General features: G+C 36.5%; 1 protein-coding gene across 1 annotated transcript; it reads left to right on the top strand.

The window, feature by feature from the left end:
* The first annotated feature begins 2,690 nt into the window (after positions 1 to 2,690).
* LOC140522488 (uncharacterized) lies at positions 2,691 to 17,356 on the top strand. The gene is made up of 4 exons (XM_072637916.1): positions 2,691 to 3,428; positions 7,181 to 7,975; positions 10,488 to 10,637; positions 17,084 to 17,356. The coding sequence occupies exons 1-4, from the start codon at positions 2,691 to 2,693 to the stop codon at positions 17,198 to 17,200; spliced, it is 1,800 nt and encodes a 599-aa protein (XP_072494017.1). The 3' UTR covers positions 17,201 to 17,356.
* Positions 17,357 to 18,889: the final 1,533 nt, after the last annotated feature.

Here is an 18,889-nt window from a genome sequence, read left to right as displayed (position 1 = left end):
GTTATTATTTTTTCAGTACAAGTAGTACTAGTAGTAGTTGTAGTACTAGTAGTTCTAGTGATAGTAGTACTTGTAGTGGTAGCACTAGCAGTAGAAAAACAGGAACAAGGAAACTCAATGTTGTCTGTTGATTTTCACAGGAGTTGCAAGTTTACCTAAAATTAAATTTGTTCTAAGGTAATGGTTGGCCTAAAGTGCTTTGAGTTTCTCTAGTCTGATTTTTTACAAAGTTTCCATTTCCCAGACGTCAAAAGTACAAATTCAATACAAAAGTATTTCAGTTTCTATTATCATTCTTCGAAATTATTAAAATGAAAATGCAGTTAAGCGTACAATAGCATGACAGTTAAATTCTTCTAGCCCCTTCCCTTTAATACTATCAAATACCTTTCTCCACTGTCAGTTGCTTTCCCACATTTCCATGTATTTCTGTATGCTACTCATCATGGTGGAAGGCACAACGTATATTAAGGGAGATTTCTGAGATTCTTCCAAACGCAATTTCACCCTGGTAGTCATCATAACTTGCAAAGTAAGTAAGTATCTCTGCCAAAGCAGGGAAGAAAAGAACTTTGGATGATGAGATAGTTCTCCACTTAGACGTATGTTGGGGGAATTAGCGATAGAAATTTGGGTCTGGGGTTAGAAAAATCTGACTTCAAATGTGTCCGGAGATTCTATCTGTGTGATCCTAGGCAAGTCACTTAGTTTTTCTCAGTTTCCTCAGCCACAAAATGGGGATAATACTAGTACATACTTCTCAGGGCTGTTGCGAGAATCAAATGAGATCATTATTGTAAATCTGTTGTATTTATGGCCTTTATTCTTGGCACATATTGGATACTGAACAAATGATAGTTTCCCTGCTGCAAAAGCATAAAGACCATTGTCCATTATATACAAATCATACTGCCTCCCACGTTTGGATAAACATCTCCTAATATTGCAAAAGAGTTTTCTTAACCTGGCTACTTTCAGTGTACTTAGCTTAGTTAAGAAACTATTATGAATTCCAATCTCATTCTTCTGAAAATGACTTTTCTTTTCAATGTGCATGCTTGAGAAATTTTTCAAGGTGTCAGAAATGAGCACTGGAATGAAATAAGTTCTGTTTCCCAATTAACGCCCCTATCACTTCTTGCCTTCATTTCCCTCACCTTCTTTCTGGAAGACTTGGATTAAAATATGAACCTTCACAAGCTTTTGGCTTCAGTTTGCAGTCAAGAAACTAGGTGTGAACTGACTCCTGGAAGGTATACCAAGGAAGCAGTAACTTAGAGTCCATCGTTGGCAGCAAGAAGTAGGTCATTTTATGGGCATTCTGGCCATACTGGCACCATTTCTTGTGTAATTTCCCTGATCGTGTAAGTTTTCACTATGTAAGAATTTAGTGAAATTACAGTTTCTTCCTTGTTCAAACGTTATTTCATCAGCCAGTGAATATTATCTATGTGAACAGCACTGTGATAGATCCTGAGCAGGGTAAAAGACTGTGTGTCAGACGTGCACTGTCTCCTTGAAGAATTTTCACTCTCTGTGGAAGTCAACACAAAATAGAGAAACTTCATTTATAACAAACGGTAGAATTTAAACAACTACGAAGTGAACGATTTTCCAGTAAGCATTTATAAAAGGGAGGTATCACTAAAGTTGCACGTTAGAGCAGATGGTATTGATCCATTCATGTTTTTCCTAATGCAAACCTTACTTGATGCAATTTGGTTGAGTTAGCAGCCCTACTGGAAGAACAATTGCTAAATACTTAACTATTGTATATCTATATCTATCTATCTATCTGTCTATCTGTCTCTCTCTCTCTCTCTCTCTCTCTCTCTCTCTCTATCTATATTTACATGTACATTTATATTTATATATTTATTTATATTGATATATTTGTTCCTGTGTGCATGTGTATATGTACACAGAAAAATATACATGTACACATACGTAGATACACGCATATATATATGTGTGTGTGTGTGTTTTTACAGATATGTGTCTGAAGTTTGTTGAAACTCTGCATCTACGGGTGACTTTTCCAAGATTTTGTGTTCTGCTTCATTCCATTGCCAAACAGATGGCTTTCGACAAATGATTTTCTGTCTTTAGGCTTCTGGTTCTTGCTTTGTAAAATGATGTACTAACTCATCAGTAGTGTCCCTTTTTGCTCGAACAATCTAGAGTTTTACGTGCGTGAACTGCACTTCTGTTACACAATTAGCAATATGAAGGAATATAAATATTTCCCTCATAAGGGTGGTGGAAATTTTAGGTGAGATGATGTACTGAAAGTCCTTTCCATAAACCTTGACATGTCTCAGATGGAATCATCAGTGAGAGACAGAATGTATGCAGAAAAGGAAACCAAATCTCCCGAGAGACAGACAGCTTTGTGAGTTCAAAAATGGTGTCCAAATCTTCTGGTTGATGAAGCAGTTTTCAGTCTTATTCTTTCGGCAAATTGATAGAAATGGGAAAGAGGTGAAAGTCCCTCAGTTAACTTTTTCTCTAAATACACTATGCTTCTTGGCCCCTTGGCGTTTCCTTTGAATTTTGAAGGAAATATCAGAATAAGTCATTTTATTTTGAATAACACTTTCTTTTCTTTTTCTTATTTTTAGGTTCCTGTTAGGAATGTAAAGGAAGAATACTTGCAGGAGAAAAAGGAAATCATACAGTATGAAGTTGCCATGCACAAAGTGGAATTAAAAACAGTAAAAATTAAGGATCAACGAACCAGAACGCACCACAGAGAAGAAACTGAAGCTTTGAAAGAGAAGAATGAGGAGCTTCAACAGGAATTGCAGTGGAATAGAGAAGCATTAAGAAAAATCCGATTTCAATACAGTGGCCAAGTAAAGGTTCTGAAAGCTGAAAATGCAGCGCTGAACTCTCAATTGGAGAATGCAAAAGAAAACACAGAGAGACTAGAGAGCGAAATTGAATCATACAGGTCTCGTCTGATGTCTGTTATTGACGATTATGAGCAAAGTGAGGCGTCCAAACTAGCCCTTGAACATTCCTTTCAGGAAGCAAGAGATGAGTGGCTTCATGTACAGGACAAGTTAAACAGTGACTTGTCTATTTTAAGAGAGAACCATGCTTTCCTTTCTGAAGAGCTCTCTCAGGCTGAAAGTGGCGCCAAGAGTTTAGAAAATGAGCTAGGCCATGTCCATGAATCCCTCAGAGAAAAGACTTACATTTTAGAAAACACGCAGAGAGAATTGAACCATGCTGAAGAGAAGGCAAAGGAACTTGAAGAAACAAATCAAATGTTAAAGGAAAAAGTCAAGAGATACAGTTTGGAAAATGCTTCTCTCCAAGAAAGATTAGGCCAAATCCAGAGTGAAAATACGATGCTGCAGCAAGAGCTTGAAGACACACAGAAGAAAGTCACGATTCAAGAAAAGCAACTAAGTGATGCTCAGGTACAGTTTTTTGATTTCCTCAATAAAGTTTATGCTGATAGTTAAAAACAAGGGCAATCAAGTGTTAATCAGTGAATGTAACCACTTAGGAGAAAAAATGTGTAAATATGAAATTGAGAAGGCTGAAAGAGGGTTCGATCATTAAATGTCATACTTGGATAACCATAAAGATTTTCGAAATGAAAGTCAAACTAAATTTAATCAACATAATTTAGGAATTTCAATTCACAACAGGCTGGTGAGGTTATTAACTGTCTTTGGGAAAATGCTGATATGTAAGAATTGAGAATGAGAATCCATAATATGATAAATAGAACAAGTAATGTCATGATTTTTAAGGTAATACGAATGCAGTAATAATTAAATATACTGTAATTAAAAGTAAGTAATTAAATTAGGAAATGAAAATAATGTGATAAATAAAAATCATAACATAAAAACAATTTGTGCACATGAATTTCAATACTAATATTCACTCATGTTGTCGTTGACCATTTGGTTTATCTGTCCATACACAAAGAATGAGATGTTTTCCCAAGGACCCGTAATGCTTAAATCATTTCTATGATTCTTTATGTTTAGAAAGACCTTTACCATCATTTTCTCATTTAATCCCCAAACAATGCTGTGAAGTAAAAATTATTTGTATACTTCCATTGAAACTTCTCCTTGAATAACAGGAAAAGGTTGTTTCTTCACAATTTCTAAATATGTAAATTGTACCTGCAAAATACAGTTGAGAATTAAAGTAATTAGATGGATGATTTCACTAATATCCTCTAACTTCAGCAATCTGATCTCACCGTGTGCATTTCTAGTTCCATACCTTCTTCATTTCTTGCTCAGTTACACGTTCTCATCTGCACTCCCCATCAAAAACCTATCTACTCTTCATCTCCAGCAGGCTTGTGCATTCCAAAAGCACGATATTTTTGCCATAATGCCATTGGGACTTTTCACCCCTATGGATTTCTAAATCTCCTGAAATCCACTTTTCATCTGATACCACCTAATTACCTAATACCGAATTGGGTATGAAATTGAGTATTTATTGCTTTATGGTTTTCACATCTGTTAACAAACTATTTCTTACTTTTTCTAACTGTTTTTTGCCCAACTGTAATAAAGTTTCTTGAGGACAGGATAATGGATACTTCATTCTTTCTTGGTAGAACGTTGCTTTCAAAGCACGCCGTCAGTAGAGGCAATTGTTATGATTGTTGTAGTACAAGTGGTACTAGTTGAAGTTCCAGTACTACTAGTTCTAGTGATAGGAGTACTTGTAGTAGTAGTCCTAGTAGTAGGAAAACAGGAACAAGGAAACTAAATGTTTATTTGTTGATTTTGCCAGCAGTTGAAAGTGGTTGGACTAAAATACTTGAAGATGTTCTAGTCTGATTTTTATAAATTTTGAATGCTCCAGACCCCAAAGAGCAAAGAAGAAATTGAATACAAAATTATTTTTAGTTACTCTTATTATTCTTAGAAATTATTAAAATGAAGGTACAGTTAAGCGTACAATAGCATGACAGTCAAATTCTTCTAACCTGTTCCCTTTAATGCTAGCAAATACCTTTCTCCATTGTCAGTTGCTTTCCCACATTTCCAAGTATTTAGGTATGGATTCATTATTGTAGAAGTCACAATCTATAGTAAGAGGTATTTCGGATACTCTTGAAAACAAATTTCACCCTAGTAGTCATCATAAATTGCATAGTAAGTACGTATCTCTTCCAAAGCTAGCAAAAAAAAGAACTTTGGATGATGAGATATTTCTCCACTTAGACGTATGTTGGGGGAATTAGGGATAGAAAGTTGTGTGTGGGGTTAGAAAGATCTGACTTCAGATGTGTCCACAGATTCTGTCTGTGTGATCCTAGGCAAGTCACTTAATTCTTCTCCTTTTCCTTAGCCACAAAATGGGGATTATAATAGCACATACTTCTCAGTGTTGTTGGAAGAATCAAATGAGATAATTATTGTAAATCTCTTAAGGTTATGGCCTTTGTTCTTGGCACATATTAGATACTTAAGAAATATTAGTTTCCCTGCTCCAAGGACATAAAGATCATTGTCCATTTTATACAAATAATACTACCTCCCAAATTTTGATAAGCATCTCCAAATATTGCAAAAGACTTTTCTTAACCTGGCTAATTTCAGTAGACTTGGCTTAGTTAAGAAACTATTATGAGTTCCAGTCTCATTCTTCTGAAAATTACTTTTCTTTTGAATTTGTATTCTTGAGAAATTTTTCAAGGTGTCAGAAATCAGCACTGGAATGAAATAAGTTTTGTTTCCCAAGTAGCTCCCTTATCGCTTCTTTTCTTCCTTTCCCTCACCTTCTTTCTGGAAGACTTGGATTAAAATATTAACCGTCAAAAGCTTTTTGCGTCAGGATGCAGTCAAGGAACTAGGTGTGAACTGACTCCTGGAAGTTACAGCAAGGAAGCAGTAATTTAGAATCCATCTTTGGTAGGAAGAGGTATGTCAGTTAATGGGCATTCTGGCCAAACTGGCACCATGTCTTGTGTAATTTCCCTGATAGTGCAAGTTTTCACTACGGAAGATTTCAGTGAAATTACAGTTTCTCCCTTGTTCAAACGTTATTTCATCAATTAGTGAATAATAATTACGTAAACACTGTGATAGGCCCTGAGAAGGATACAAAGACTGTGTGTGAGACATGCACTGTCTCCTTGAAGAATTTTCACTGTCTCTGGGAAGTCAATACAAAAGAGAGAAAGTTCATTTATAACACAAAGTGGAATTTAAACAACTACTAAGGGAACGATATTCCTGTAAGTATTTATGAAAGAAGATATCAGTACAGGTGGAAATTAGAGCAGATGGTATTAATCCATTCATGTTTTTATTAATGCAAACATTACTCGATGCAAATTGGTTGAGTTAGCAGCCCTAGTGGAAGAACAATTGCTGAATACCTACGTATTATACATATATATGTGTAAATATGCATGTATATATATTTATACATATGTATGTACATTTATATATTTATTTATATTGATATATCTGTTCCTGCGTGGATGTGTATATGTACACACAAAAATATACATGTACACATACGTAATTACACACACGTGTGCGTGTGTTCATATAATTATATGTCTGAAATCTGGTAAAACTGTCAATCTAAGGGGGACTTTTCCAAGATTTTGTGTTCTGCTTCAGTCCATTGCCATCCACACGACTTTCAGCAAATGGTTTTCTGTCGTTAGGCTTCTGGTTCTTGAATTATAAAATGATGTACTAACTCATCCGTAGTGTCCCTTTTTGCTCTAATAATCTATAGTTTCAAATGCGTGAACTCCACTTCTGTTCCACAGTTAGCAATATAAATAAATATAAATATTTCCCTCATAAAGGTTGTGCAAATTTTAGGTGAGATCATGTATTGAAAGTACTTTCCAAAGACCTTGAAATGTCTGAAATAGAATCATCAGTGTGAGATAAAATGCATGGAGAAAAGGAAATCAAATATCTTGAAAGACAGAGAGCTTTGTCGGTTCAAAAACGCGTTCCAAATCTTCCGATTGACGATGTAGTTTTAAGTCCTGTTCTTTGCTCAAATTGACAGAAATAGGAAATAGGTGAAACTCCCTCAGTTAGCTTTTCTCTGAATACACTATGCTTCTGGGACCCTTGGTGTCTATTTTGAATTTTTATGGAAATATCACAATAAATAATTTTATTTTGAATAAAATTTTTTTTCTTTTTCTTATGTTTAGGTTTCTCTTAGGAATGAAAAGGAAAAATACCTGCAGAAAACAAAGGAAATCGCAGAGTATGGTGCCATGCACCAAGTGGAATTACACACAGTAAAAATTAACTATCAGCACACCAGAAAGCACCACACAGAAGAAACTGAAGCTTTGAAAGAAATGATTGAGGAGCTTCAACAGGAATTACAATGGAACAGAGAAGCGTTAAGAAAAATCGGATTTCAGTGCCGTCGACGAGTAAACGTTCTGAAAGCTGAGAATGCCACGCTGAACTCTAAACTGCAGAATGCAGAACAAAACATTGAAAAACTAGAGGACGATAGGGCATCATACGCGTCCAGGTTGATTGAAGTTGGTCGCGAATATGAGTTATCAAAATTAGCCCTTGAGGATTCCTTTGAGGGGGAAAGAGATGAGTGGCTTCATTTAAAGGACAAACTAAACCGTGATTGGTTGAGTCTAAGAGAGGATAACGCTGTCCTTTCTGAAAAACTCTCTAAGACTGAAAGTAGAGCCAAGAGTTTAGAAAATGAGCTAGACCATGTCCAGGAATCCCTCACAGAAAAGACATACATTGTAGAAAACACACAAAGAGAACTGAACCATGCTGAAGAGAAGGCAAAGGAACTTGAAGAAACAAATCAAGTGTTAAAGGAAAAAGTCAACAGATACAGTTTGGAAAATGAATCTCTCCAGGAAAGATTAGGCCAAATCCAGAGTGAAAATACGGTGCTGCAGCAAGAGCTTGAAGACACACAGAAGAAAATCATATTTCATGAAAAGCAAATTCGTGATGCCCAGGTGCAATTTATTGATCTCTTCAATAAAGCTTATGCTGATATTGATAAACAAGCTCTTATAGTAGAAGAGAGCAATAAAGTATTAGTTAATGAGTGAATGGAACCACTTAAGAGAGCAAACGTGGAAATATGAAAATGAGAAGGCCGCAAGAGGGTTCGCTCTTGAAGTATTTTACTTGGATAAGTTTTAGTCTTTTTGAAATGAAATTCAAGTTAATTTTTATCAAGATATCTTAGGAATTTGAATATTCGACAGGCTGGTGATGCTATTATCTTTCATTGTACAAATTCTGATATATAAGAATTGAGAGTGAGAATCCACGATATGATAAACAGAACAAGTAATATAATAACTTTTAAGATCAAATGAATACAAAAATGAAAATAAAATGTACTGTAATACAATATAAGTAATAAAGCAAACAATTGAAAGCAATTTTAAATATAAAATAATAGTATAAAAGCTATAAGTATAAAAATAATTTACAAATTCTTCTTTTAGGTAACAACACGTTTTGCTTCAAGAAATTATGTTGTCCATGACATTTGGCTTAATAAATATTTGTATAGGAAATCTCTAGTGTCTAAATAAAGATAAATTTTTATTTCATTAATTTTTCTATTATTCCATTTCAACATTGAAATGGAACAAATTTTTTCAAATGCTGCAACTTAAGAAAAGTCTTCCAACATAATGCTAGGAACAATATTACATTTCAAGTATGAAATCTCTTATGAGATAACTGTGCAATATTCTCTTTACGAGTTTCATTAAAATTTAAACATACTCATCTGTCTAACTAGTTTCAATTTAGACACTTCTGAACTAATTTTTGAAACATTAACGATTGGATTCTAGTTGTAGTGAAATTCCGTAGTCGAGCCACTACTTTTCTTTGAAATTTAGGACAGTGCTTCTATTCAGAAACATTATGATTCTTCATTAAGCGTTAATTTTTCAGTTACTAATCTTATTTTTTAATTGTACTCCACTATTTTTTCATCTCTGTTTTTTTTTTTTTTTTTTGTGGTTGGACTAACAAGTCTTGCTCAGTTTCCAAAGTTGCCGGTTCTGGAATCACTCATTTTAGTTCCTTAATATGAATAATTTATACAGTCTAATAGCAGATCTCATTATCTGTGATTTTTCATATATGCAATGAGGGTGAATTCTACCATGTATTGTCCTGGGTAATGATTTCATCTAAAAAATTTAAAATTTTATCTAGTCATTCCATAATAGAATATAGTTTACTTGTAGAAATTCAGTGAATTGTGCCAATTTTACTCTCTGAACTTTACATTGTCTTCTTTTAGCCTTATGTTTTCTTCAAAAAATTTGATGAGACTCTACTAAAATTTACTTTTACAAAGTACTTCATCTTGTCTAATTAGAAAAAAACATTTGGCTTCTTTTGATTTTTGGCTTCATTTGGTTTTCATAATTTATTCAATAATTCCCCTTGCTCTGTAGTGAAAAAGGAGAGGAATTGTTGCAGTATATCATTCTATACACATACGGTTGTGTTTTTCTGTGTGGATATCTACATATACATATATGTGAACGGATGAATACGTCTGTATGTCCAAAACTCTGTACTTCTAACATGCTATGTACACATAGCGTGGAGAACTGGCATATTTTCCAGAGTTTCCTCTTTTTTCTCCATTCACTGAAACCAGGAGTGTAACTCCTATCTGAATAGAGAAAGCAACTTCCTCGCAGGCTAAGCAAAGACTGTTGAAGATGTGAATAGTACCTAGCGGCCACATTTGTTGTTGACATTTTGGCTTTGGGCATGTGAAATGCTTTTACCAAGCCTGACAAGCATATCAGTGCCTATGTTCACTCTCCAGCGTAAACCATGAGAGGAAAGAAAGCACAACCTTTTCTTGTAGATGTCTTTCTTCTACGGACTGGCACACAGAAATAAGGTAGTCAACTTTTCCGAAAAATGGAATGGGAAACCTTTAAGTTTTCTGCCAAGTATAAAAAAGTGTACATTCTTCCCTCCTGTTTCCTTTACTTTGCATGGGAATTTCACGTAAAATGTTTTAGTCCCTAGATAGCTTTGGAGGTGGTCTCATTCTTGTCAATTAAGACATAATGGGGAAAGCAGGCTGACTGTAGTAATTTCTGAGGAGTCTTCTGAGGGAGATCTCATTTGCTCCGTGCTAAATGGAAGTTGAGTGGTATAATCCAAACAACTTTGCTGCCCCAGGAGCCAAGTTTCAATCCTTTTCTCTCTAAACGTCTACCTTTAGGACCTTGGTTACTCATTAAACCTCTTTGGAGTTTAGTTTTTCTCACCTGCAAAATGAGGTTGTTTTCTTAATCCCTAAGAGATTTCTGTCTTTCAATCGTTGATAATTATGAATATACTGAAGAAATTAAGTTTCATGCAAAATTATATAGACTTTTGATTTGAATTTTAAATTTATATTTATTTTACACGAGCTAATGTTGCTTTATGAAATCTGTAATATTAGTAATTTGGACATATTTCTGTCAGGCTAGAGTAAGAAATCTTCAGCGAGAATCACCTGTTTCCTGCAATTATCAGTTCCTGACAGGAGTTTCACAACAAGTCACATCATTTAATGAAATTGATTATGAAGATAAGGAAAAACTAAAGAAGGAAGTAGATGAAACCAAAAGTCAAGTACGTATGCAAAAAGATCAGTAATTTGTTCTGGAAACAAATGAGTGGAAAGTATATTCAGTGTGACATTTCACATTTTTAAGCAATATATTTAGTTTTAATATTCTCCAATCACTACGACAAAACTTAGATTTTTTTCCCACCCCAAGAGCCATACACTTCTATATAGAATCTACATATACATTCCTACTGAGTACATTTTCACTATAGTCATGCTGTGTAGAGGAACTAAAATAAATGGGAGAAATCATATAACAAACCAAAATATAATACACACACACACACACACACACACTCACACACATACAGAAATGATCTGTTAAATTCTGCGATTGAATTCGATAGTTCTTTCCCTGTATGTGGAAAGCATTTTGCCTTAGGGCATCATTAGGATTTTTTTTTTTTTCTGTGACTATCGAAGTCTACCAGAAAAAGCTCTTGCACACTTTGGTGGTTGCTGTGCACAAAGTTCTGCTGGTGCTGCTCCTCTTGCTCAGCATCAAACCATGTAAATATTTCCAGGCTTCTCTGAAGTCATCTTGCTCATCATTTCTTATAGTGCAATAGTATTCCATGATATTCATATACCATAATGTCTTCAGCCATTCCCCAATTGATGGGCACCCCCTTGATTTTCAGTTTTTGGCCACTACAAAGAGTGATGCTATAAATATTTTTGTACATGTGGGGCCCTTTCTCATTTTTATTATCTCTTGGGAATACAGTCATATTGCTGTATATTCCTGGGTGAAGGGGTATGCACATTTTTGTAGCCCTTTCAGCATAGTTCCAAAGCGCTCTCCAGAATGGTTGGATGAGCTCACAGCTCCACAAACAATGAATTAGTGTTCCAACTCTCCCACATCCTCTCCAACATTTATCATTTTCCTGTTCTGTCATGTTTGCCAGTCTAATAGGTGTGTTGTGGTACCTCAGAGTTGTTTTGATTTGCATGTCTCTAATCAAAAGTGGTCGAGAGCATTTCTTCTATGATTATAGGTATCTTTAATTTCTTCCTCTGAAAATTGTTTGTTCATATCCTTTTACCATTTATCAATTGGGGAATGACTTGTATTCTGGTACATTTGACTCAGTTCTCTATATACTCTATCAATGAGGCCTTTATCCCCAACATTAACTACAATGTACTACATCCCTCCGAATCTTGATTGCATTGGGTCTGCTTGTGCAAAAACTTTTCAGCTTAATGCAATCACAATTATTCACCTTTCCCTTCATAATGCTTACTGTCTTTCCTTTAGTCAAAAACTCTTCCCTTTTCCATAAATCTGATAAATACACTATTCCTTCCTCCTTCACCTTGTCTGTGGTATCAATCTTTATCCCTAGATCATGTACCCATTCATTCTTGTGAATGGTGTCAGGAATTGGTCTATGCTTAGTTTCCACGACATTGTTATCCAGTTTTCCCAGCAATTTTCTCGAACAGTGAGTTCTTATCCCAGAAGGTAGGGGTCCTTGAGTTTATCAACCCAGAGACTGCTATATTCTTTGCCTGCTATCTCTTGAGTACCTAGCCCATTCCACGTCTCTACCCTTCTCTTTCTTAGCTACTACCTAGTGGTTTGGGGAATTGCTGCTTTCTCATTTTACCAGTTTTGTCAATTTTCTGAACACTGTGCCTGTAATTTCCGTTGACTTAGAATTACATCTACAACTTCCAAAATCTGTACACGTAAATTTTAATACTTATATTCACTCTTTCTGTGGTTGACTATTTGGTTTATCTGTCCTTATGCAAAGAGAAGAGGTGTTTCTCCCACGACCAATAATAGCTCAATCATTTCTATCATACTTGATTTTTAGAAACACCTTGACCTTCATTTTCTCATTTAATCCCCCAAACAGCACTGTCAAGTACAAATTCTTTGTTTCTTTCTGTTCAAACTACTCCTTGAATAACAAGAAAATGCTATTTCTTCACATTTTGTACATACAGAAATTGTACATGGAAAGGATAAATTGAAGTTGAAGTAATTAGATGAATGCTTTCATTAATATTCCCTAACTTAATCAATCTGATCTCACCTTGTGGATTTCCACCTCCATACCTCCATCTTGTTTAGGTACTCTTCTTGTTTAGTTACACTTCCTCATCTGTGCTACCTATTCAAAACCTTTCTACTCTTCACATTCAAGATGTTTTTGAATTACAAAAGTATGATTCTTTTGCCATAATGCTTTTTGGGCTTTTCACCCCTGTTGATTCCTGAATCTCCTCAAATACACTTTTCATCTGATACCACAAAATCTGGTATTTAATTACATATGGATTGTCCTATGGTGATCGCATTTCTTATCAAAAAATCAATTGCTTTATCTCATTGTTTTTTGCCCAATTATAATGGAGTTCCTTGAGGACAGGGAGTATTCATGCTTCCTTATTTTCCATAGAAATTCCTTTTCACAGGATGTTGGCAGTAGAGTAATTGTTATTATTGTAGTAGCAAAAGTAGTAGTAGTAGTTGTAATAGATTTGGTAGTAGTACTTCTAGTAGAAGTAGTAGTGGTACTGGTAATAATAGTAGTATTACTAGTGGAAGAACAAGAAGGACAAAACTATATGTTCATTTCTTGGCTTTGCCTAGGCTGAAAATGTAGTGAAAATGAAAATTGACTCAAGGTAATATTTGTACGAAAGCACCTTGAGTTTGTCTATTCTGGTTTTTTATATATTTTCGATTTCCCAGAGCCTGCAATGGCCACATATAAATTCAGTAAAAAAAAAAAATTATTGTTGTTATTATTATTAGAAATTATTACAGTGAAGGGGAGGTTACGCATAGAATAGCAACACAGTCAAATTCCCCTAACGGGTTTCCATTATTAGTGTCAAATGCCTTTCTCCTGTTTCATTTGCTTTCCCATATTTATATGTAGTTATGTGTGCTATTCATCATTATGCCTGTTTAGAAGTGGATATTTCTGACATTCCTCAAACATATTTTCAAACTAGTACCCATCATAAGTGGTAAATCAAGGGAAATCTAAGGCAAAGTGATCAAAAAGAGAATTTTGTATGATGAGATGTTTCTCAGCTTGAAGGGGATTTTCAGCAATTATGGATAAAATCTTGAGTCTGGGCTGAGAAAGATCTTATTACAGATATAGCCTCAGATGCTCTCTGTGTGATCTTAGGCAAGTCACTTGATCTTTTCAGTATTCTCAAACATGAAATGGGGTTGATAATAGCACCTACCTCCCAGGGTTGTTGTGCGAATCAAATGAGATCATAATTGCAAATCACTCAACTTTATGGCCTTTGTTCCTTGCACACATTAGACACTGACTAAATGCTAGTTTCGCTACACTGAAAACAAAAGACCATTGTCATTTTCATACAAATAACCACTGCCTCCCCCATTTTCGTATCCACCTCCTAATTTTCCAAAAGCGTTCTTTTAACCTCGTTAATTTCAGTATACTTCCCTTAGCTATGAAATTATTACAAGGTCCAATCTCATTCTTAGAAAAACTTCTTTACTCTGGCATTTGACGCTTGAGACATTTTTCTAGGTTTCAGAAACCAGTACGAGAGTGAAACAACTTTTTTTTCCCCAATTAACTCCCCTATCCCTCATTCTCTTCATTTCTCTCACATTATTTGTGGAACACATCGATTAAAATATTACCCTTCCAAACCTTTTGGTTTTAGGCTCCAGTCCAGAAACTAGGTGTGGACTGAGCCCTTGAAAGTAACGTAAGGAAGAAATAAGTTAGAGTCCCTCTTTGTCAGTACAAATTGCCTCATGTAAATGGTATTCAGGGCAAAGTAGCACCCATTTCTAGTCTAATTTCCCAGATCATCCAAGTTTTTGCTCTGTAAAAATTCAGTCAAATTACAATTTCTTCCTTGTTCAAAATTTACCTCATTAACTAGTGAATATTCATTGTGTGAATTCCACTATGAGAGGTTCTGAGCAGGTAGCAAAAGCTATGTATAAGACATGCATTTTCTCCTTGAAGAATTTTCAGTCTCTCTAGCATACCAATGCCAAATAAAGGAATTTCATGTTTAATACAACGTAGCATATAAACAACTACTAAGTGAATGGTAAACGTAAGTATTTATGAAAAGGAGAGATCACTAGAGGTGGAGGTTAGAACAGATGGTATTATCCACCCCTATTTTTAACACAAGAAGTTCCCAGTGCAAATTTGCTGAGGTAGCAACTCTAGTGGAAGAAAAATTGCCAAATATCTGAATTTTATATATGCGTACACACATCTATACATCTGTATATATGTATATACATTATTGATAGCATATATAGGAGGGTGAACTTTCAAAATTTTACGTCCTGGCTCAGTCTCTTGGCATACAACTTGTTTTTATGAATGTTTTTCTCTCTCAAACCTTGGATTCTTCATTTATAAAAAATCTGTACTAACTCATGACTTGTCCATTTTTGCTCTGTTTATAGTTCTAAATGAGTATAGTGCAGTTGATTATCCTGAAAATATTTAGTGAATTCCTGCTAGGTCCCTATACAATATATCACCAGTAGACACTGAAATAATAAAGAACTAAAATGAGAGGTGATTCTCAATGTAGGCACTTACCCCAATAGCATATTCACTGAATGCTGCAGACAAAAATCTCAAAGAATGCAGTGAAGGCAAGGATCATTGCAGCAAAATAGTAAGGAAAGCATTGAAGAAAAGTGAGAACTTTGAGTTGCCTTCGAGATTTGGGAAGGGATCAGCAGGATAGGAGAGCAATGGAGTCCAATAGGCTAAGAAAGTGATGGATCAGTAGGATAGGGAGCGATAGGAAAATACAAAAAGCATAGGAGTGTGAGGAGGGGAGCCGTAGAGCAATTAGAATTAAAAGTTGGAAAAATGTGATGAAGTGAGAGATAAGAGAAAAAAAGACGGAGAATTTAAGCCTCAATCTGATAGCCCATAGAAGTTCCTGTACATGTTGCTGAGTAAGGCAGTAACATGATCACAACGATGTTTGATAGTACTTGGCTTAGCATTTTGTAGGAAAGATTGGTGTGGGGGCAAAATTAGAACAGAAAGACCCAGTAGCCCTTTTGTTTTTAATTAAACTGTATGCAACTGATTTAACACCAGTGTGATTGCTTCCTCCTTTGTAAAATGAGAAGGTGGGATTAAATGCTCACCTCCCTCACTCTTTGATCCTCGGCTTGAAGTCATGATCCAGGACCAAAGGGGTCTCCATGAGATAGAAGAGGAAAGAGAAACAGGGTGAAAGGATAATTTATAGGGAAAATAAATTACCAATCACAGAAGAGAAAGAGGATCTATGTTTCAGTGAAGTCAGAGACTAAGAAGAAAAGTTTTTGGATACCAGTATGACTTCTACCTCTTGAGAATGCAGTTGTAGTAGACTAGTAAGGAGGGAATAACTGATTTTATGGCAATGAAGAAAGGCACTATATTTTAGGAATAGAGATCTTGCCTCAGACGTAAGCGTAGGTTGAAATCCCAATGTTGACATAAATGGCTTCATGAACCTGGGCCAGTTTTGTATAATTTTGGTGCCCTAAGTTATTCAGTAAAACTCTGAGAGTTGCAGATTCTGAGATGTCGGTTGAGGGCAGGGCCTATTTGTACTGATACGTTATAAACGTTATGACTGGGAATTTCCTATACCAATTAAGTCACAGATAAATAGAAAATAAATAAGGGAAGAGTTACAGATAAATAGATGAATGAAATGGAAATAGGAAATGAAGAAATTGCAGCTGTGGTAATCATTCATTGGAGAAATGTGGAAGCAAAGAGGAGAAATGCGGTATTCACCACAATGAGCAGACTTCTGTCTTCCTTTGCAAGAGAGTAAAGAGCACCTGGCTCATAATCGGGAACAACAGATAACCACTCAAGGAGAAAAAGAAAACGTCAATTTACTCACGTTGCATCTCTCTTATTTCAGTACAAAGAGATTAGCAGAACTGTTTTACACCCTTACTTACAAAGACATACATTGTCATTTCAACATAGGAATGATTGGAACATGGGTCAGGTGTGCCAACACAAAGGGGAAGTGGAGCTGAACGGATAATTATCATGGGTTCTAGAGAAGTAGGAAAGGCCAATGTTCCTCCAAGGTGTGGTGTGTTGGGAAACTTGGCCCACTTTCTATTCATTCCTATTCCTTTCAACCATTCCTAAATTTATGAATATTGTTGGTAAAAGTAATACCTATATTGAATCAAATCAGAACTTTCATTGATTTAAATTTCAAAAGAAAAGAAATAGTTTGTAGTGAAATCACGGGAAATGTATGTCATGTCAAGGAAGATCAATCATTTTCAAATCTTTCCATATTTGTTTTGGTTCAACAATCTATGCTTAAATTGATATTTACAATTGGAGCTAGAGTTAATGAAGAGAATCCCTTTGAGAAATGCCAGTTCAATTGTGATATTTTTCATTGTAAAATTTTTTTAAAGCTTCGTATTGAAAGGGAAAAATTCACGAGACTCAATGAGTGGAAGCAATGTCTGGAAGATTCTCTAGAACGACAAATGAAGAGAAATGATGAATTAGAGGAAGATTTAAATCGGTAAGACCCCTTTTGGCAGGCCTTTCAAAGGAAACATAAAGTAAGCAAGGACTTCACTATTTTGTTAAATACTGAGTACAAATTCATTTTGTATATTAACACTTATAGAATTCCACCATGGATGATTCTAAGTGAACAAAGGGTTTTTTTTTTTTTTCACTTTCATTTTCTTCACTAACTTACCGCTGACAAATAAACCTTCTGTCCTGCATCTCTGGAGCTATAGTAAAATGCTGCATAGCACCTGTACCTGAAAGTATGTTTGGTGGAATGATACTATACAGCATTTGACAGTCGCTTGTTCAGTATACTATTTCTGGACACAAATGCTTCTCTATGGTAAATCTCTATGTTTTCCATCCTAATTTATTTCCTTCATTATTTACCTAATTTGTTCAATTGTCATTCAGTCAAAAAGTATTATCAAACATCGATTGTATATAAAATACTGTGCTGGTCCTGGACTGGCAGGGGTCGATTACTAATGTGCAGTCCCTGCTTTGACAGTGAGTGATTGTAGGCTATTCAAAGAGGTAATGTAGGGACCCAAATAAGCTGTGCAAATGAGAATGTATTAAGTGCTTTAAAATGGTCGAAATGAGGGGGCGGAGCCAAGATGGCGGAGTAGAAAGACGCACATACACATAGCTCTGAACCCACAACCCATAGAATGGCTACAGGGAAGTAACTCACGGCAAATTCCGCACCCAGAGGCCACAGAACATTGGAGCGAGGGAGATTTCTGTTCCAGAGAGACCTGCAAACCTCTCGCGGGGGGTCCTTCGCGCTGCGGACTGGGCGCCGGGACTGGGAGCTGAGTGCAGCCCTGCCGCGGCCGCGGCACCGAGAGGAAAAGATGCGAGCAGGCTTCACAGACAGGATCTCCAGCGGCCACGCAGGTCCCTCCACCCACAGAGGGATCTGCAAACCTCTCGCAAAAGGTCCGTCGCGCTGCAGACACAAAGCCCAGCCCAGACCTGCTGCGGCCACGGCTGCGGCACCGAGAGAAACAGATCCAAGAAGGCTTCAGGGACTGGATCTCCAGCGGCCTCACAAGTCCCTCCACCCACAGGTGACAGGGGTGGGTGAGAGAGTCTCTTTGGCGGGTCGAGAGGGGAGTGGGGTGCCCCCATAATTCAGGACCCCCCCCGGGAGGTAGAAGCTGAGAGGCGGCTGCAGACAGGGGCTCCCCAAGCGGGCGGGAGCTTGAATCCATTGCGGAAGGTCTGCGCATAAACCCCCTGAGGGAACTGAGCCTGAGAGGTGGCCCTGCCCCGATCTCAGCACCAGATCATAATCTCATACTGAATAGCAGCCCTGCCCCCGCCAAAAGCCCTGAGGCTGGAAGCAGCATTTGAATCTCAGACCACAAACACGGGCTGGGAGGATCAGGAGGTGAGGTGGCTGTGAGGAAAATATTCAGAGGTCAAGTCACTGGCTGGGAAAATGCCCAGAAAAGGGAAAAGAAATAAGACTATAGAAGGTTACTTTCTTGGCGAACAGGCATTTCCTCCCTTCCTTTCTGATGAGGAAGAACAATGCTTACCATCAGGCAAAGACACAGAAATCAAGGCTTCTGTGTCCCAGCCCACCCAATGGGCTCAGGCCATGGAAGAGCTCAAAAAGAATTTTGAAAATCAAGTTAGAGAGGTGGAGGAAAAGCTGGGAAGAGAAATGAGAGACATGAAGTCAA

This window comes from Notamacropus eugenii, chromosome 2 (assembly GCF_028372415.1).
Source record: "Notamacropus eugenii isolate mMacEug1 chromosome 2, mMacEug1.pri_v2, whole genome shotgun sequence".
NCBI lineage: Eukaryota > Metazoa > Chordata > Mammalia > Diprotodontia > Macropodidae > Notamacropus > Notamacropus eugenii.
Note: the sequence above shows the minus strand (reverse complement) of the source record. Positions and strands in the feature narration are given on the sequence as shown.

Bases quoted from the DNA above. Each gene is read 5' to 3' on its own strand.
- LOC140522488 (XM_072637916.1), top strand. From the start codon at position 2,691: ATGCACAAAGTGGAATTAAAAACAGTAAAAATTAAGGATCAACGAACC. The intron at 7,976-10,487 runs GTGCAATTTATT...TATTTCTGTCAG, and splicing joins AGCAAATTCGTGATGCCCAG to GCTAGAGTAAGAAATCTTCA. The intron at 10,638-17,083 runs GTACGTATGCAA...ATTTTTTTAAAG, and splicing joins TAGATGAAACCAAAAGTCAA to CTTCGTATTGAAAGGGAAAA.